Consider the following 22,320-nt stretch of genomic DNA (forward strand, 5'->3'; position numbering starts at 1 on the left):
AATCCAGGGAGAGACTAAGATTAGAAGTGTATAAGATAGTTAAGAAACAGAAGACAGGGTGTAGAAGGTCTTCACCTTGTACAATGAAATGTCTCAGATAGACTCAAAGGAATGAATGAAAGACAACATTCAAAATGATGGCTGTGAGTTTTCCAGATCAAGTATCTGCAGAATAGGAAGCACAACCTATACCAAGCCAGGTGAATAAAATGAAATTCACTTGAGAAAATATCGTAGGGGAACTTTAGAACACTAAACGACAAGATCTTAAATTCAGACAGAAAAGACATGATCGGTGTGCATCAACAATTAAATGCAGATAACTTTCTGTTAGCAAAAATGGGAACAAATAGACACTGAGATATTTTCAAGTGTTGAGGAAAAAAGTTCTTTTAAAATGGGATATTCAGCATAAGCTCTTTATAGAACAAGGACAAAATTAAACTAATTACAGTTTAATAATAAAGATGTTTCCTGTGAATATCCCTTTGTTAAAAGACCTTCTAGAGCAGAGCTTGGCAGACTTTTTGATGATCAGATAGCAAGTACATGCAGGTCATAGAATCTCTGTTGGAACTACTCACCTCTGCTATAGCTTGCAAAAACAGCCATGGGCAGTAGATAAATGAATATGTGTGGCTATGTTCCAATAAGACTCTATTCATAAAAATATATAACTGATGCAAGAATTGTAGTTTGCTCACCCCTGCTCTGAAGGATACATTTCGAGAAGCAGAGTCTTTTTAAGGAAAAAATTGAGAGACAAGAGGGCATACCTACCATGAAACTAAATATATAGCAATAAGTATACAATAAAACAATGTGTAGTTCCTTTTGCAGAGAATGGGATAGAGCTTAACTGGACAAATTGTTAAGTAAATTGAAAGAGATAGTGTTTGGAATTCAGATATTTATATTCTCTGTATTGTTCAAAGAGGAAGAAGGGAGGTCAAAATATCTATTAACTTGAAACTTTGTTAATTTGTGTGATAAAATTACAAGTATAGCCAGTAAAAAATAGTGTAAGTTCCAAACTGGAGGAGGAGAAATGGATTAAGAAAGATACATGAAGTAAAACAAACACACAAAAATGTCTAAAAGGAGCATAGATAAAGCAGAACAAATAGAAGAAATAGTGTAAGAAATGAAAAACATAAAATAGGCTTAAGGGAATATTACTTCATGACGATAAAAAGCTTAACTCACCAGAAAGATACAGTTCAAAACTTGCCTGTGCATGATAACATGGTACCAAGGCAGACATGTAAAATATGACAAACTATAGCAATAAGTTGACAGATATAGCATTATGTTGGACAACAACAAAGTTCTCTGACAGACGCTGCTGCTGCTGTTGTTAAGTCGCTTCAGTCGTGTCTGATTCTGTGTGACCCCATAGACTTACAGATGAGTCAAACATAAACATATTACTAAAGACATGGGAGCTTTAAACAATTCAATTATACATGTATATGGAACCCCACCCAGCAATTAAAGAACACATATTCTTCTCAATCACAAGTGGCTCTTTTATCAAGTTTATCATATACTAGAGATCTGAAATGTGTGCATGCTGAGTCATTTTAGTTGTGTCTGACTCTCTCTGACCCCATGGACTGCAGCCAACCAGGCTCCTCTGTCCATGGGATTCTCCAGCAAGAATACTAGAGTGGGTTTCCATTTCCTTCTCCAAGAGATTTGAAATAATTTTAATAAATTTCTAAATTTCAGCTTTGTTCCTTGACCACAATAATATGAAATGTGAAATAAAATTTAAAAGAGTGATGTTTTAAAACCACTTAGAAAACAGTCTAAAAGCATACTAAGTAGCTCATGTATCAAGGAAGAAATCATAGACAAAAATAGACCAGAACAGTGTTTAAAATAAATCAGAATTTGTGGGGCACAAAAAGTGATATAAAGAAATTTATATCCGAGTCTTTGTATTCAATGCAGAGAGTAACATGGAAACTTACATTAGCATATGTAAAATAGATAGCCAAGGGGAATTTGCTGTATGGCTCAGGAAACTCAAACAGGGGCTCTGTATCAACCTAGAGAGGTGGGATGGGGAGGGAGATGGGAGGGAGGTTCAGAAGGGAGGGGATATATGTTATACCTATGGCTGATTCATCTTGAAGTTTGACAGAAAACAACAAAATTCTGTAAAGCAATTATCCTTCAATTAAAAAATAAGTAAATTAAAAAAATAAAATATCAGAAAGGCAAAGTTAATAAACTAAGCATCTGACTTGAGAAATTTATAAACAATTATACAATCCAGGGGAAAAAAACAGAAGGAAATGAAGGGAGAAAAATGACTTTAGAGAATTTTTAAAAACCAAAATGTGGTTATTTTGGAAAGACAAGTTAAACTTCTGAAGAGATTGAATAAAGAAAAAAGAGTATTGAAAATATAAAAAAGAATATAACTCTAGATATAAAATATACTAAAAAGAGAAAGCATAGTATAAGAAATTTACAGGCCAGAATTGAAAAGATTGATGAGATAGATAAGTTCGTAAGGAAAAGATTTCATATTGAAACTGACTTTAAAGGAAATAGAAAGCTTGAATAGGTCTATAAATAATTTTAATTTAATGACTTTTCAAATCTGCCAAAAAATTAAATAATTGGCCTAGAAAATTTTATAGATGAGGTTTCTCATTTTTTAAATGATTATTCTAAACTAATAGAGTGTAAAAAAAAATTATGAACAAATGTTCAAAAGGATAAATTCTCCATGTCCAAGTTGAGTTTATCTCAGAAATGGAAGTGTATGTTGTGTTAGAATATTCACATCACTACATTAATAGTTTCAATACATCAAGAAAACACTTGATAAAATCCAACCCTTTTTCAATTTTTAAAGCAAAGAAAATAAATTAGTTGAAACCTCTATCCCTCAATGTGAAATGAAGGACCCTCTTCACCTAATAATGGAAATTTAACTCTTAGCTAATACAGTACAGTACTCAAGAATGAAAAATATAAAAACTGGAAAAGAAGCTAATTACTTCTTATGTTATCTGTGAATAATTAAAAAAGGAAGCTGTAGGAAAATTGTTAAAAATAAAAGACTTTATCAATGAAATATATAGAATGAACTACATTTTATACATTAGTTACAAACTATTGGAAATCATATTGTTTTAGAAAGACATCACTTAACATGGAATAATAAGTGGCAACAAAGAGAAGACACAGATAACAAAAGATGCCCAAGACCTGAATGGTGTAAATTCTCAGTTTTTTTTCAGTAGACTTTAAAAAGACAGTAGCTCAGTTGGTAAAGAATCTGCCTGCAATGCAGGAGACCGTGGTTTGTTTCCTGTACTGGGAAGATCCGTTGGGGAAGGGATAGGCTACCCACTCAAGTATTCTTGGGCTTCCCTTGTAGCTTAGGTGGTTAGGAATCCGCCTGCAATGCGGGAGACCCTGGGTTCGATTCCTGGTTGGGAAGCTCCTGTGGAGAAGGGAAAGGCTACCCATTTTAGTATTCTGGCCTGGAGAATTCCACGGGCTGTATAGTCCTTGGGGTCACAAAGAATCAGACATGACTGTGTGACTTTCACCTTTACTTTCTTAAAAGACAAAACTGAATGGAGAGCCATATCATGTTCATAAGTGGAAAGATTAAACACTAATATAAAGATATCAATTCTATATTAATCTACAGAGTCAGTAGTTTTGTTCAAAATTGTAATAGGCATTTTTAAGAACTTTAACAAATCTGTTTTGAACTATAGATGACAAAGCAAAGGCCTGAGAATAGTGAAGTCATTTCTAAAAAGAAGAAGAAGAAAGAAAAATCTTTTGTTATCTGTTATCTTCTCTTTGTTATTTATCATTTATTATTCCATTATAAATGATATCTTTCTAAAAAGTTATAATTTCCAATATTTTGTAACTAGTGTATAAAATGTAGCTCATTCTATATATTCCATTGATAAAGTCTCTTATTTTTAATAATTTTCCTATAGGTTCCTTTTTGAATTATTCATAGATAACATAAGAAGTAATTAGCTTCTTCTTTTCCAGTTTTTATATTTTTCATTCTTGAATATTGTACTGTATTAGCTAAGAGTTAAATTTCCATTATTAGGTGAAGAGGGCTCACCTTAATACACTATAATAATTAAGACAGAATGGGTGGCACTACCGGTAAAGAACCCTCCTGCCTTTGTAGGAGACATAAGAGACGTGGATTTGATTCTGTGTCAGCAAGATCCCGTGGAAGAGGGCGTGGAAACCCACTCCAGTATTTATGCCTGGAGAATCCCATGCTCAGGGGAGCCTAGCAGGCTACAGTCCTCAGGGTCGCAAAGAGTTGGACATGCTGAAGCAACTTAGCACGTACACCCATGGTATTGCTGCAGACATGGATACAGTGATCAAATGGACTGAAACAGCTGCAAAACATCAACACTTAAAGTCCAGATGAGTGGCTTTGTAAGTCAGTGATGGAAAGAAGAGGCTATTTGTGAAGTCATTATGGGTCAAGTCATTTTTCATGTGAAAAAATTAAACTGGAATCATACCTCATTTTACTCACAAATGTGTTCACAAATGTTGATCCCAGTTAAATAACATAGGTGCTGAAATATGAACAACATCATTTAAGACTTTGAGGAGAAAACATGGAAGAATATTGCTGTCTTTCATGTTCGGAAGGATTTCTTAAATGTATTAAAGGTATCAACAATAAAGGAAACAAGGTTTTTGGCTACTATGTAAATTTGAGAACTTCTGTTTACAAAAAGGCAACGTAAATAATGTACAATGATATGTAAAATCCAGGATATACTTAAAAAGCATAAAGGTAACAAAAAATAGCATCCAGAGTATTTAAAGAGCTGCAGATCATTAAGAAAATGATAATGTACTGAAACAGTGGATAAGAGAGATGAAGAGGCATTTCATTAAAATAGGAAATGCGAATGTTTTGTAAATGTGTGAGAAAATGCTTGAATTAGTAACCATAGATATACAGGTTAAAAACATGATGTAATCCTCTTGTATACCTGCTGTATAGACAAAAGACTGATAACAGTATTAGTGAGTGTGTTAGCTATGACTCTATACTGATGGTGGGGGTGCGCATTGGCTCAGTCACTCTGAAAGCACTTTGACCTCGTTCAGTAGAAAGACTGAAGATGAACCTCTTCTTTTGTTCATCAGTGGTGCTCCTATCCTAGAAAGCAGTGAATTTCAAACTATTTTGTCCTCACCGACAATGGAACCTCTAACTCTTATTTTTATGTGTTTTCAGAACAGAGACAAACAATACTTATCCTCAGTCTTTATGTTCTCAGATGTTATGTTCTATAATGAAGGAGTGTGCTCTTTCACTAAAGAGTATCTGTCAGCAGTTTCTAAACAAATCTAAGAACCAATGAGACCTACGATTTACAAAAAAAAGAAAGAAAGCTCTTACATATATACACAGGGAAATGTACAAGAATGTTTGTAACTGCATGATTCATCATAGCTCAAAATTGGAAACAACCCAAATCCTACTGATAGGAGAGTAAACAATAATACCCAATTTAATTTTATAAACAGTGACAAGGAAGCACAATTTATACATAAACATATGGATGAATCTTAAAAATACAGTGTTGAGTGAAGAAAACAAGTCATAGTAGTTTACAATAAAGTATAAGGCAAATATCAAAAAACTAAAAAAGTGATTATAGTAGGCACATGTTACAGAGGATTACAGTGCCAGACTCCTAAATTTTACATTCCTACACGTACACACATCCATTTAATTTTACTGGCTTTGGGTTATTTTGGTTTCGCTGAGGGAAAATATGTTGTATAATGCTGTAATGTATATTTAAACTAGTTGTGGCAAAGTTCTTATTATTGCATTTAGTTATGTAGAAAGCATAAATTGTAGGGAAACAATTGTGAACTGGTTTATTTTCTTCCAGAATACACACACATGCACCCACACATGTGTGTACGTGCATGTGTGCATGTGTAGTCTCTGCAGTCGTGTCCAGCTCTTTGTGACCCCCTGGACTGTAGCCTGCCAGGCTCCTTTGTCCGTGGGATTCTCCGGGCGAGAATACTAGTGTGGGTTGCCATGCCCTCCTCCAGGGAATCTGTTTGTTAACATATATGTATGTATACATACATTCCTTAGTATACCTGTATATTTTTATAGATACTGTAGAATCTTTTGTTATTATTAAAAGCACATGAGCCTTAGGAATGGAGGTGGACTATTGGTTATGCCTTTGACATGGGCAGTCCAGATGTGTCTGCAGGTTTAAAGCCCTCTGTTGTCTTTGCTCTAGACTGGTAAGCTCATAGATCTTTCAGACAGAAGCACGCACCAGGTTGTGTCTGCAAGTTCTGCAAGCATGCAGCATTTCTTTTGGTATTACACGGATGGAAGTTGGGGGCAGTGCATTTTGTTTGCCAACTGACTATATAGTAAACCAGGTAAAGCATAGGATGATTTAAAGACATTGGTAGTGAACTAACTTCATGTATGTGCATGTGTGTGCTCAGTCACTCAGTCCAACTCTGCGACCCCATTGACTGTAGCCTGCCAGGCTCCTCTGTCCATGGGATCTTTCAGTTAAGAACATTGGAGTGGGTTGACATTTCCTAATCCAGGGACCTTCCTGACCCAGGGATCAAACCCACCTTTCTTGTGTCTCCTGCATTGGCAGCTGGATTCTTTTCCACTGTAGCACCTGAGAAGCTCTTACCTTCATATAGGACTCTCCCTAAACTTCCTTTCTGGCTTCAGATTTTGGAATTGAAGAAACTAGTAGGCAGTTATACCTAGAATAATGTGGTTTTAGAACCAACTTTTCTGTTTTAGGCTACTTTTACTTCTCAAAATTTAGCATAAAAAAAACCCCAAATTACCACTTGAACTGAAATAATATTTTCAGACTAAATACCTATTTCTGTGCTGTCTGTTGGTATTTTTCCAGCTAAAATTCTTCTAATAGTTATAATGTCAGAATAAGACATTTTTAAATGAGATAGTCTTTTAAATGGAAATCGATAGTGCATTTTCCATAGAACAAGATAGCTTTAAGAACTACTTCAGACCTTATTTCTCAAGGTAAACATTATTTCTATAGATCCTGAAAAGTAATTTTGACTTTTTATTACCCAAAGGAATGCTAAAAAGGCATGGCTATTATATCTAGTAATAGGTTACCTATTTGATGTTCTCATTGAAATGCATCCAGTCATTAAAGCAGAAAATTCACAAAATTCAATTCTGGAAATTGTATACTTTAATAAGTTTCAAAAAAAAAGCTCCATGATATTTTTACCTATTACCTGTTCCTCTTACTCATCTCCCTCAAACAAGAAACAAGCTTTGATGCCCATGTGTTTGCCTGTCCTTTTCTCTACCACTATTCAGTTTTCCTTTCCCATCTTCTGTATACCCACATGGGCACACATGCACACACACACACACACAGACATACACACTTGCCTGTAAGAGCACACTTATTTTTTACTTTGGGGTTGCCTTCTCCTTTCCTAGCCTGCGTTGATTTTTATAGCAGCTGTCGTCCTGTACCTGGTGCCTAACATATGCTCCATCAGTGTGAAGGCACATGGCAGAAAAAAACATAAACTGCAAGTAGCTTTCAGGTATTGCTTCTGCCTCTTAGTCCTGTCATTGCAGTGAAGAAGAACAGAATTATTCGGAGCCAGAAATAGAGGATGCAGATTCCATTTTGCGGAAACAAAGAATTGCATATTAAAATATATATTTTTGGAGCTGGAATTTCATAGCTTACCAATAGTATTTAATGTTAATATATGTCATGAACTGTGAAGTTTCTGAGAATTTACCAAAGTTTCACGATTTCCATAATTTCGTGAATGTTGGTAGAAGGGAAAAGACCGTGGGGTCAGAAACAAAGAATAGTTTATTATAGCAAAAATAGTAGCCAGAGTAAACAGATTGGTGGATTTCTGAGCTCAGAATTCCCACAGGGCAGTGTGAGAAGGGCTGGGGTGGTACCTGCGCGCACAGTGCTCTGTGTTACTGTAGGGAGATCCTGCATTTGGAAACCCAGTCTTCTTTCAGAATTAAGACTATTTGACTGTTGCCCCAGTTTATCATTCTGGACAGGAAACAAATCCATTTGCTTAAGAGGGAAACACTGCCTCTATTTTCTAAGACTGTCTTTGAAAAGGTAGTTTGGAACAAAGTGCTTCATTAGGGCTTGTATCTCACTTAATTTTACACTCTCTTACTTGAAGATCTTTTGTTGTTTCCTAGTTCCCTCGAAGGAAACTGTAACTCCTCGTCTTGTTCTCGAATATCCTAAACGATCCAGTCCCTGCACACCTCCTAACCTCACTTAACACCGCTGCACTGGCCCCTTCTCTCTCCAGCCCGCCAACAGCCTTTGCCTTTGGCTCTCCTAGATCATGACCTAGGTGGCTCCTTGACTTTGAGCTTGGATTAAGTCGAAGAGGGAAGCCTTATCTGACCAACTAAGATAAAATGACTCTCCAGGAATTCTATCACGTCCCTCCTTTTTTTGTAGTAGTATACTTGTTAAAGATTTTAATTGTTTATAATCTGGCTTTGCCTCCCGACCCAACCTAGCACACAGAATGTAGCTTGTTTTAGATACATTAATATGTATCCCAAGTCTTTAGCACAGTGCCCCTTATTGTTCGGGCTTCCCAGGTAACACAGTGGTCAAGAGTCTGCGTGCAGTGCTGCAGACGCAGGAGACTCGGATTCGATCCCTGGGTCAGGAAGATCCCCTGGAGGAGGGCTAGGCAACCCACTCCTGTATTCTTGCCTGGAGAATCCCATGGACAGAGGAGCCTGGCGGGCTACGGTCCAGGGGGTCGGAAAGAGTCAGAAACGACTGAGCAACTGAGCATGCTTGCAGGTGTGCGTTTACAGCTCGGTCTCTCAGTGAATGTTCTTGGCATGGATGAGTTAATAATCCCTCTAGAATGGCCTGGAAGCATGTAAATTATCATATGTGAAACGAATCGCCTGTCCAGGTTCAATGCATGATACAGGGTGCTCAGGGCTGGTGCACCGGGATGACCCAGAGGGATGGGATGGGGAGGGAGGTGGAAGGGGGGTTCAGGAAGGGGAAAGTATGTACACCCATGGTGGATTCATGTCAATGTATGGCAAAACAAATACAATATTGTAAAGTTAAAAAATAGAAAATAAACTAATTTAAAGAAACAGAAAAAAAAAATAAAGTGATACAAAAAAAAAATACTCCCTCTATTCTATTCTTTTTGTTTCTCCTTTTTTCCCTTGCAATTTTCCTTTTAATTGTTTTGATCAACAATATCAAACTTTATTATTTGATTTCTAATGAAGGACTTGCCCTATCTCTTGGGCTAAAAAAAAGGTATTATAGTCAAGAAAATTAAAGCCTCACCAAAAATAACATGGCACATACTTGTTAAAGTTTAATTATATACTTTTCTAGTTAATTCTATTAGTGATAAACTAGCAATTAGATAACCTGTTTGGCTTCGTAGCTACTGAGAATAGTCTCCACAGGAGATTGTAATGTGATGACATGCTGTTTGTTGGCACTTTGAAAAATCCATGTTTACCTGCTGATTCCTACAAATGCCACAGGAATGGCATTTCTTGATTTGCATAATGCTTATAAAAGTGAGAAAATAACTAATCACATATCTATTGAGATCTTCTTATGTTTCACTTGTCATTATTGGTTTTGATGAACAGTCAGAGGCCCTGACTTCGAAATGCCATATATTTCTTCAGTCATCCTTCTGATACTTCTATCTGTATGAAAGAAATTGTTAAACATAGATTGTCATATAAGGTAGCCATTACAATATTTCTGGTCTTTACCATTTTTTCATCAGTTATTTTTCTTGTACTCAGTAGTTTACTTAGTAAAGGAGGTATGGGAGAGTAATACATTTGCTAGGCACTCTTTTGGAAGTATATATAGGAAAACAGTTTTGATTTGTAAATTAAGTCCTTTTTTATTTTTAGTTTCTGTCTTCCTTCTCTTAGTTGATTTCACTGAGATGCAGGTGCTTTAAATGTAATAGTTGTATTTTTAGATACATAACACATTTAACAGGGGTTCATGTGCTAATCTTGTAAAAGACTGTTACTAATACAAGAAGTAACCATTACCTAAAAGATATTTAACTACAGTTTTACAGGTGAATAATTTTACATTTTCTTTGTTTAATCATTGTAGTTAAAATTGATCATTTTCCAAAACTTGTTTATAACAGCAAGCAATGAAGGAGAATTTCAAAAAAAGAGAAGAAGAGGAAAAAGAAAAGCGTGCCCAGATAGCCAAAGAACTGGCAGAGAAGGAAAGACTGGAACGCCGACAAAAGAAAAAACGCTTATTAGAGATGAAGACTGGTGAGTGCTATCACATTCGCTGTTTACACTGTGTGCACCAAGATTCATCAGCACTGTAACAGACTCCTGTGAAAAAGGAAGACGTGTTCACTTATTTGTATGGATAAACAGTAGAGCATCCTTTCTTGTGTGGGCTTTCCCCGCTTCAGGTCACTAACAAGTACTGCTTTCATTCTGATGTTGGCCGTGGGTGGTTTTGCTGTAGTTGCATTATATGAGCATTTCTTTGGCTACTACTTAAATAACCAGTCTGCAATAATTTATTTCAGTGAATAAATTAACAACTATAGGAAACTGTGAGAAATTCTACAGGACAAGTAACCTATCTTCTTTAGCAAAATACTCTTGAAGAAGGGGGAAAAAATGATGGAGGGGACACTTACTGATTAAGGGACCTATCATCCAGCTGTTATAAATGGAACTCGTGTATACTGCAATCCAAACAGATGGAGAAAAAAGTAGTCTGAAAAATGTGAATGCTTTAGTTTTTTCTTGTGGACATTATTACAACATTGTTGTGAATATGTTTTAAAGTGTCTTTTAGAGACTCGTGGTGAAGTTTTATAGATGCAAAGATGTAGTGTCTTGGATTTCAGTCAAAATAGCCTTGCATGACTGGAATAGGCATGTGTATAGATGACACAAGATTGACTACAAATAATACTTAGTGAAGTTGAGTGATGGGTACTTGGAGGGTAGGCTATGTTCACTATACCATTTTCTCAACTTTGAAATTTTGAAGTTCTCTGTTTGGAAATTTTCTTTAATAAAAAGTTCTTAGAAAAAATTGAAAAGAAAAAGTACAAAATTATTGTTTTACAGAAACATATATGTGTATTTTCTAAATGTAAAAGGTATCACTAACTTAGTAGCAAAAGAGGTAAAATATAGTTATATTTTTGCCCCCTCAAAATCCTGGCTCTTCCATCTCCAAGCCACCAAGGACTGTAGAAGACTAATTAAAATCTATCAACCTCACTGCTAAATTACCGTAGTTTACAACTTAGGGCTGCAAATTCACCTGAAGTTTCCCTGTGGGTAAAAACCAAGATGCCTTTTTCCCTTCTTCACTTCCATTTTTACAGACATATTTTATCTTTAATAAAGCAAGCTGAGTACCTTAATGTATTGCACATGTTTTTTCCAGGGATTAGAAAATTGTCCAAGCACAATTTCTTGTTTATAAGAGTACACTTGAAATTCATAAAGTGTTCTCAGAAATATCTTAAAGTGTTAACACAATGTAGATCAGGACAATTTAGCATTGTTTTTTAAAAGATGCTTCTGGAAACCTTTTAAAATAATATATTCCTGTCTAGTTTACCAGACATTCAGGTGTTTGAACATTATTAGTTCATTGAGTTTTGGTTAACAGGTCATCTAGATGGGTTGCCTGATGGCAGAGTGACTGTGTCTGCTGTGGGGATTCACCTAAGGCTCTGTCACACTAAGCTTCTGAGCAAGTAACCTGGAGAGTTGAAACCTGACAGGGAGCAAACAGTTTAATGAAGCTTTGCACCCAATGCAACCTTAATAATATTTCCATTTAAATTTCTTTTTCTTCTGAAGCAAGCTTCCATTTTTAAAGATAACTATGTTTATTTTATTTTTCAATTTGAAAATAGTAATTTCATGTTATAGAAGACACCTAAAAAGTATTTGAATCAAAAGACCATAATCCAAAGAATCACTGTTAATATCTTGACCTGTTTTTCTTTCAATTTTAAAAGCTTCTATCTTTTAACAGTAGTTACATGATTCTAGCCAACAGTTTAGTGTCACACATTATCTTGCTGAATTTCCAGAATGTTTCATTTTATGTAAATTGTGATTTTTAATTTATAATTTTTAATATCTATGTTATCGCATCCATTGGATGTATCATGTCTAATTTAACTTGCAATTAATTTTACATTCGTGAGTATGAGGTCATAGAGCAATATTTATTTCCAGCTTTTCTGTGTGATAGTTATTTATGCATACCTAATGCATAAGTAATTGAAAAGTGTTTGTAATTATTAGAATATGGAAGAAAAAAGGTTAAATAGTTTTACCAAACTGATTGGTACCAGTGCTACCAAACTGATTTCCAGAAATATTTTTCTACTTTCACCAACTTTTAATATTTAGTTTATGAATGTGCCTTGGTTTGCTATTTCTCATTTTGTAAGGTTTTTGTTAACTTAATAGATTAAAAAGTTGTTGTTTATTATCGTAACCTACATTTCTGTGAATGCTACTGAAACTGGACTTTTTTTGCATTTATATTTCTTCCTTTGTGAGTGGTATTGTCTTAGTTATTTTTCTCATAGATTTATGTATTCATTATGCATCAATATTTACATTTTAAATATAGGTTTTTTTTTACTTTTTTAAAAAATAACATAACCATGTATAACTGTATCAAGTGGCAAAGTTCAACAATGCAAAACCAAAATTACTTTTGCACCAACCTAATCATTTTACATACGGTAATGCATATGCTTCTGTGCTTGTCTCTCAGTTCTTCCAACCCTCTCCTTTCCATATTAGATGTAGAACATGCTTTTTGTCATTAGATATTATATTGTTATGAAAAATATAAGTGCTGTGGTCTTCTATTATTATTTTATTGGTATAGAAAAAATTAATAGCTATGCCACTTTTGTTTCTTTTATTCAGCCACAGTTCCCTGCCGCCACCCCCGCACCCCCACCCCGTGTGCTAGAACTGCAGTGGGTCATTATCTTATTCTCTTATATTTGTAAATATCTTGTACATAACCACAAATATAAGATAATTTCAGATTATAAAACGTTATGTGAAGTAAAGTAAGACAAGATAATGAGATAGAAATGGAGACTGGCTGTGTTGGTGAGTGCACGTGATGAATTTTGGTCCTCAGAACTCAGAAAGGAGAATATTAAGATAGCAGACTTATTAATTTAAAATATTGGTTATAAAACTCCTTATAAACTGTTAGGATAACTAGGCTCATGTGATTTACTATCCTATATATGCTAATATTGTGAACTTTTTAAACATCTTATTGTGAAGATCAGCTGAAATTTCATGTATTTCTTTCTGGGTGTTATTATTTTCATATAGAACATACTATTAGTGTAATCTTTGTAGAGGTTATCAGCCTGACTTTTCTTTTATCTAAAGAAAATAGAAGAGCACGTTGTTTAATTTACAGTGGTGTTTTGTCACCTCTCTGGATCAGGAACTGTTTGTTTTGTCTTGTTTTTGTGTGTAGCACACATACCCCTGAATGATGGAGGGGAGAAAAGTCTTCAACCTAGGCCTGCCCTAAGCACACAGGGAGCTTCCTTCCATCTATTTTTATGACTGTAGTATTTTCATCATGCAAATAAGAACTGTGTTTTCACAGATGTACAAATTCTTGCGTCACCACCTGAGGTGCTGGAGTCAATTTAATTCCTGCTCTTTCTTATCCATCGTAAATCACTACTTGCCCTTGGCAAGAGAGCAAACAACTATTTTCAAGTCTACTATTTATTATCACTATCATTTCAGAATGTTACTTTTGTTAGTAGAATGAAAATAAACATTGAATAGTGGGCTAAGTTTTACTGAGAAGAAAAATGAAGCATTAAAAATCCTTTTGAGTAGCAAAACTAAGCAGCACAGCATCTCATATTATCATGTAATGGAATTAAAAGGTCATTTGTCTCATTTTTGTTCTCTTTGAAAATGATGAGCCTGGAGGTCTCTTAAATATTCACATATGCAGTTGTGGTTATTTCTGTTGAATGGTTTGATATTACATAAAACAAACAACTGCATTTTCAAGATGTCTTTGTTTAATTGATTGAATTTTGAATACATTTTCTGAGGTTGATGTTTAAATTTGAGTTATTTTAATTTGGAAGATACTGAAAGTATTAAATATCTGATGTAGAAATTTGTTTAAGTATAGACACTAAAATTTATTTAAAGTGCCTAGCTATCCTTATATGTGATCATTTCTAGTGAGACAAATAGTGAATTTATATGATTATGTATGACTTTTTCAAAACTGCACTTCGGTTTCTTAATCATGGAAAAGAATAGGGTGTTTGATAATAGAATTCAAGTATTATGCTTTAAGACTTCCAAAGTATGTAAGTTGATTCACTTAATTTTTAAATTGCACATCAGAATGGTCTTGAAATGGACCCAGTGTTATATAATTATGTTTTGTGGAGGAAGTAAATAAGAGCTTATTTAGTGGAGCAATAAAAACTATATGAGCAGCTTCTATATTTTAGTCTTTAGGTTGCAATTTGTTTATTATTTATTAGACTTAAATGTCTCATTTGGTATAACTTCAGTCTATTAAATAAAGAGATAATTAGCTTTTAGAAATCTGTTGTTTACCCACATGGCCAAAACTGCTCCTTTGTTTTCTATTTTGCAATTTAGAATAACTAAGCAATTAGGCCTCCATTTTAGAGGAAATGCATATTATAGAAATACTGCTTGGGAATGTCTCTGCCAGTCTCAACAGAGATGCAATTAATGTGTGTACTTGCTTTTACAAAGGTTTGACATTTACCCTTTCCTCTACATATATATAAAACTTAGATTATTTTCCATAATTGCATAGAGCCTAGTTTTATAGACTTCCTGTTTTATAGTGCTTTCAGTTTTGTAGCATCTTTTGGCTATTGATGATGCATAAGAGACCGTAATTTTAATTGTTTCTCTACTTAGAAGAATATAATAAATTAAATTGGCATTGCTTTTTTTCTTACCTTCAGCTTTTATGAAATAATAATAATGCTACTAGTAATAAAAGCAATAACACCCAATATTACTGTTATTATTACTACTACCACCACCATTTTATAGATCACATATTGTTTTCCAGGCTCTGAATGTGTTCATTACTGCATGTAATAGTTGCAATGATCTTAGGAGACTATTTTTATCAAAGAGTCAATTAATTCCTTTTGTACATAGTCACAAATGTAGCAAGCCAATACTCATGTTTTCTGACCAGGGGTCATATTTCTACTTTTATTTCTTTAAATTTTTTAAATTGACCTATGGTTGATTTACAGTACTGTATTATTTCAAGTATACAGCTTTAGATTATTTTTCATTATAGGTTATTACCCTGTAAGAGATGCAGATTCGATCCCTGGGTCAGGAAGATTCCCTGGAGGAGGAAATGGCAACCCTCTCCAGTATTCTTGGCTGGAGAATCCCATGGGCAGAGGAGCCTGGTGGGCTACAGTCCATAGGGTCACAGAGAGCCAGACACGACTGAAGCAACTCAGCATGCACACATAGGTTATCACAGGATATTAAATATAGTTCCTTGTGTTATACCATAAATCCTTGTTTATTTTATATATAGTGATGTGTATCTGTTAATTCCAAGCTCCTAATTTATCCCTCCCCTTCTCCTGTCCTCTTTGGTAACGATGTTTGTTTTCTATGTCTGTGAGTCTGTTTCTGTTTTGTAAATAAGGAGATTTGTATTATTTCTTTAGATTTCACATATAAGTGATATCATATAGTATTTGTCTCTCTCCGTCTGACTTACTTCATTTAGTATGATGTAAGGTTGATAACCCAAAGGTTGTATTTTTGGTTATTCCTTTACTGGTGACGACTTAACCATTATACAGAAAAATGGGACCAGAACAACCTCAGTAATTGGTGACAGGCCCTGGACTACACCTATGTGGGAAATTGTGCTCTCTGAAAACCTCTGAGAGCGGCTCCTGTCTCTTCAGTAGTACCATGTCGGTGGTTTTCCCCTTGTCCTTGGACATTTTGAAAGGACTGCCAAATTTGGAGTGCTGCCCTGGTGCTGCTTTGATTCTTCTGCTTGTTCAAAGATTCAGAGGAGGGATTTTTCAGTGGTCTGGATAGTTCTGAGCCCATAGCTCAGTAGCTCTGCAAGGAGCAAAAGTGTCACCAGGATTTCCACTGCTTGACGCGGGTTGGAGGTTAGGGACCCAGGGCACTCCCTGTGTAGTGCTCTGAAAGGGCACAGGCACCGTAGTGTGCTTCCCTGGGGCTCAAGTGCCCTGAGACACCCCACCCCAGCTCTACCACGTGAACGTTTCTAAGTGTATTAAGAGACTGAGACCCCGTGAAGTAGGACCAGGGGTTGTCTGGTGGGAGACTTTTCCTGGAGTCTCATCAGCAGAATACAGGTTTTCGTTTGGGTACAGCAGTCTCTCACGGGAAAGCAGAGCTTCAGTTGTGGAAACTCACTCAGAGAGTGGCTTCTGTGTGCCTCCCAGATGTCTTCTCTGCGTGGCTGTGCAGCGCTCACACACCATTTTGTCTCCTTGAAAAAGGCCCAGAAAAGAGAAATTAGCAGAGGAGGCTGTCAAACCTCCAGCACAATGTACCTTGAAATCTTGATTCTTTTTTTTTTTTTTAACTTTAAACGTGTCCTTTGTTAAACATCATTATGGTACATCCTCACACTAATTGGTTTATGGCTCATCCAATATTTAAAATGACCCAGAGGGATGGGATGGGGAGGGAGGTGGGTGGGGGGTCCAGGAAGGGGAACACATGTAAACCCATGGCTGATTCATGTCAATGTATGGCAAAAACTATTACAATATTGTAAAGTAATTAGCCCCCAACTAAAAAAAAAAAAAAAAGTCATTTGCATTGCCCTTCTTATGAAAATTATATAATATTAACTAATTGCTATTAGGTTTGTTTTAGAGGGAGAGATTAAATGCCAATCATCATAAACTTCATTTGAGGGGGAAATAATTTAAATGTTTATGGTAGAGCATGGATTACTTTTAACAATGTTAGCAAAGAAGTAGTTTTATTAACATCACTTATTCAGAAAGTTTTGTATTACTAAGCACAGATTCACCCTGTTTATGTTCTAGGCAGAAATCACATCAATCAATAATTTTGATCTTATTACAGTGGGGAGATGCTATAACTTTAATAGCATCAGCTACGTTTATTGTACGTAGTTGAGGACTCGATCACAGTAGCACCATCTTTGTGTATAATCTTGAGTACTCCTTAGGTAACTATCTCCCTAATCAGTAGTTATTAATACAGTGTACACTTTCCAAACCAGTGTCTTATTGTCACCATGAGCCCTTCCATGTCAGATTTCTGAGTGGAATTATTATTTGTATTTGATGGAAAGTTGTTACCCTTAATTTCAGAGATAGACAGTGAATGTTGTCTTGTTATCAGGCATGATCACAAGTCTCTCTTTTAAAAAACTTATCTCGTTTCTATAATCTAATGCATTCTCTTTAAACGTTAACATAAATCTCGTTTTTTAGCATTTACCCTGAGAAACAGAGGCCTCCATAAACCTTCAGTTGCTTTAGATCCAGAGGGTATAGACTTTTTAACCTGACTGTTACTTTATCCAATCCAACACATTACACTATTTATCCATACTTACACACACATATCAGGGATGATATACATTTCACCTTTTTTTCAACTATTATGTATATATATAAATATATATATATACATATGTATGTGTATGTATATATTTGTGCAGAGCAACCAGAGAAAATTGCAACCAACAGAGAATTGTTTACGTCATTTGCACAGTTAAATATATCTACAACCCCTTTTACAACTCAAAAATGTGTGGTGCTCTGAAAATCAAAAACTTTTGTGTCCAAACTGATTTGATGCCAAACCTGACTTAAATTGATAGGAGGCTCCATCAAAGGTGAATATTAGTGCTGCAGAAATAGTAAGATTTTTAATTAGAGGATGCAGCTCTAAGTTGCTCCGGGTTTGTTGTGGTTTTACAGCGTGTACACCTTTTTGACCTTTCGGCAGTCTGCAGAACTTCAGTTCTGAAATAGCTGACTGTGGAGCTTACAGATAAGACTGTAACCTTGAACTTCTCGGTGACTGTCCTCCTCCGTGTTGGACTGGTTATACCATCCTCTCCACCTCTGGCACAGTCATGACTACTTCTCTGAGTTTATGTCAGATGTTCTCTCTGCCATCAGTACTTTTTTCCTAATTATTAATTGACCAAATCTAACAAAATGTGATTTAACAATTCTTGCATTCTCCAAAAAGTCTTCTCTGAATATTTGCCCTTGATGGGAGACAGTCTCTTTTTTATAAACCATTATAGTCTTGCCATATTAATTATGTATTGAATATTTGGTTATGCTCATTTTATTTGCTGTAGTCTTATGCTTCTAATAGGTTGTGCATTTTTCAAGAACATGGCCTTATGAATTCTTCTTTTCATAGGACCTAGCACGCTGTGTGTACATAGCAAATACCCAGAAAGACACTTAGAAGATTTGCCAAAAAATTGATACATATTTAGCTGGTTGAAAGACATCTGTTTCATTTTGTGTTCAGCTGAGCATATTGTTATTTACATGGAAAGTAAAAATGTAGATCAAACTACAGCTCTTGAGCCAAGTCAGCCGGCACCTATTTTTGTAAATAACGTCTGTTGGGAGATAGCCACACTCCCATCTTTACGTACTGTCTGTGGCTGCCTGTGTGCTACAAGTGCAGAATTGAGTCACTGGGACACAGACTATTTGTCTCATATTTACTATCTGGTCTTTTGCAGAAAAAGTCTGCCAACTCCTAATATATGTCAGTAATCTATAGATACTATTCTTTCAGTTTGGTAACACAGAGTAAAAAAGAAAATTGTTCTATTAACTTTTTTTTTTTTAATCTTCCTGTGGCCAAAGCGTGCATTTGCAAAGTGGCTGATCTGCGTTGCAAACTGAGGATCTGGTGGTTAAATCAGTAAAAAGTATTGATACGCATTTCCAACAGCAGAAAATTACCTGACTTTTAGGTTCTGTTCATTTGAAATGGAGAGTTGTACAGTTGAACTTTTGACGTGCTAGCGAGAGCCAGGACTGCCAGTTGGTCCTGATCCAGCCAGCACAGCCATTGTCCTCCTACCCTTTTATCCGGCTCTTGTCCACAGCGTTTCTGTGCTATTGTTTGTGTATCTTTTGAGATGAAAATATCAATGTGTCAAAAGGGCATAGGGGGAGCCAGGTTTTTATTTCTTTATTAATAGGCCGTCTCTCTTCTCTCTCTGTTTCTGGTCATTTTGACATTAAATCCTTAAAGTCGAAGGAAATTCATTCAGTGGTGTTGAACTTGGTCAACAAAGTTGCTCCAAGTCTGAAGTGATTATCTTGCTGAGTATAAAGAAACTCAGTAGTGTTTGGCTTTTGATGGTGACTAAGTATACCCTAAGGCAGACCTGGAAAATTAGCCAGAGAAATTGAATATTTATGTGTTACTTGAAAAAGGTATAAATCGGCACTAGTGCTTAGATGAAATTAGACATTATTTTGTAATAGGATTTTAAAATATTGTTTCCTCGGTAGCTTCCTTCCTGAGATAGACAATGTTCTTCAAGAAAATTAGAAGCAGCGTAATATTAATGAAGTTAACACTGAGGACAGCCTTTACCCAGGCGAGGATGCCCTAAGGCAGGAAGAATTTGACAGACTGCTGTAATACAGAAAATAGATGACTGACTGTTTTTGGAACAAGCAATTCTTGAGAGACATTGCCAGCTAGAGTGAATTATGTCACCATCGAACTTTCACCAATAATTATCATTAATGGGTGAAAGTGACAGTAATTTTAGTTTAATAGAATCCTTTGAATGTTCATTTTTAAATTATTAGTGGTTTTCATGAAGGAACTCTTGCAAAGCAGAGTTCTGTCAAAATTAGTGTTGAGTTAGAGGCTCCATCACCAACTTTCAGGAGAGTTGTGTAAAGGATCATTGCAGGAGGAGCCTGCAATGCCCTTCAAAACCATTCCCTCTCCATTGCTTTGACTTGCCATTAGTTCTAAGCTTCTAAATGTTCAACATTTCCTCTTTTTAACTCAACTGCAGAATATTCTTCAAATGTCATAAAGTCAAGAAGATTGGTGAAAAAAGGGGATTCTTTATTTAAAAGCCAAGAATTAAGAAAACGGCAGGTTTTCTATTGCACTTAAAATGTATAAATATTGATTGAATTGAAATTATGATCACTTGTTTCCAATGGATATTCTCCATGCTAATTAGATTATGTTTTCTGTTGGTTTCACAGGTAAATAAAAGTACTTACTTTTCTTTTTCTTTGCCCTCCATTATTTATTTTAATATGGAACAATGTTGAGCTCCCAAAAAGCATAGTAATTTTTGATAGTAGTCAGTCACTATTTCTTGATTGCATCGAGTATTTTTATTAGATAGAGGTTAAATCAGTAAGTAAAGAAATTTGTTAAGTATTTCAATCATTGCTCCTGCTACCACTTTGCTGTGTCTCGATCTGTTACCCTCTGATTTCAGCTTTGGTAGACGAAAGTATCACTTGTGATCATGGGAAGCACCTTTGATCCTTGCAGAATGACCCTGTTGTTGCTCCCCTTCCCCACAGACTGCAGCCTTGGGAGAACTTTTCCATGGGAAACTCAAGGAACTTGGTCCAGGGAAGCCTGAGGCTTGGGTTATACTGTGTTCTAACTGATTCTCCTGTTTCAGCACTTTGCTGTGCCCAGCGTTGCAATCTGAGACAGTATGTTTCCTGAATCATGGGGAAGTCTGCTGAGATTGAACATAGAATGGCCTCATGACATATTTAGAGGCATAGTGGGGAATTTAGAACTGTTTCTTCTGTGCCTGGAAAATTTGAAGAGCCCAAATGAGAGCAAGCTTTGTTCAGAACTACTGCTGTCACATCATGGGGGGAAACTTGGGAAGGAGAGTTGGTTTTCCAATTTTCCTCCTCCCCAAGAGAAAATTCCCATTTGATGTTTCGCACCATCCTATTCCTAAAGCAGTGCACCTTGATGGAATAGAAATAGAATACAAACCCATTGCCATGTATCGACTCTAAAAAGAGAACACCAAGAAGAGAAGGGGGACGTATCCGCAACGGTGTTTAGCATTGTTAGAATCGGGGCAGTTCTTCCAGGTAGAAAAATTACCTAGTGTTACAGCTTAGCTAAGGGAGGCTTGTGTGTGTGTGTGTGTGTGTGATTGCTTTTACCCTGCTTCAATTAAAGGTCAGCTAATTATGAAAATAAAAATCAAAAGTTTCAAGAATTTGGTGTACTCTCCCTAAAAACTTATCAGAGCCCTCTTTGGAGTAAAAAGTTTCTCTCATTTCATTAGTTAGATGATATGTACCTTCTATAAAATGTGAAAAAAGAAGAAAATGACACAAAACATTTACTATAGTTATTTTGAATGACACTTCAATTAATGTTCTGATTTAGCTGCTTTATACTGAAAATTAACAGACTTGTATTTCTTAAGAAATTTGCAAACTAAAATTCTTTCATACAAAAATAGTCACTTTTTAAAAAATATACCTTCAAGTGAGTTTCTGTTTCTAATACAGTATCTTTCCTTAGCAGGTGTTCAATGAGCACTTTTAAAATATTAATGTAATTCATGTCTGTGGGACAAAAATCCCTCAATTGTACACATTCTATTTGAGTAGACTCACTTCAAAATCACTGCAGATGGTGACCGCAGCCATGAAATTAAAAGATGCTTACTCTTTGGAAGAAAAGCTATGACCAACCTAGACAGCATATTAAAAAGCAGAGACATTATTTTGTCAACAAAGGTCCGTCTAGTCAAAGCTATGGTTTTTCCAGTGGTCATGTATGGATTTGAGAGTTGGACTATAAAGAAAGCTGAGAGCTGAAGAACTGATGCTTTTGAACTATGATGTTGGAGAAGAATCTTGAGAGTCCCTCGGACTGCAAGGAGATCCAACCAGTCCATCCTAAAAGGACACCAGTCCTGAGTGTTGATTGGAAGGACTGATGTTGAAGCTGAAACTCTAATACTTTGGCCACCTGATGCGAAGAACTGACTCATTGGGAAAGATCCTGATGCTGGAAAAGATTGAGGGCAGGAGGAGAAGGGGACGACAGAGGATGAGATGGTTGGATGGCAT

General features: G+C 35.7%; 1 protein-coding gene across 8 annotated transcripts in view; it reads left to right on the plus strand.

Moving 5' to 3' along the window:
* DIAPH3 (diaphanous related formin 3) overlaps positions 1–22,320 on the plus strand; it is a 543,512-nt gene that overhangs the window by 346,342 nt on the left and 174,850 nt on the right. For all 8 annotated transcript variants that reach the window (XM_081551708.1, XM_081551712.1, XM_081551711.1 and 5 more), the window contains one exon: positions 10,261–10,396. In XM_081551708.1, the coding sequence (XP_081407834.1) occupies positions 10,261–10,396 (136 nt within the window). The remainder of the gene's footprint in view (positions 1–10,260; positions 10,397–22,320) is intronic.

This window comes from Giraffa tippelskirchi, chromosome 12 (assembly GCF_054371585.1).
Source record: "Giraffa tippelskirchi isolate mGirTip1 chromosome 12, T2T-mGirTip1v1.2.pri, whole genome shotgun sequence".
In the NCBI taxonomy this organism is placed as follows: Eukaryota; Metazoa; Chordata; class Mammalia; order Artiodactyla; family Giraffidae; genus Giraffa; species Giraffa tippelskirchi.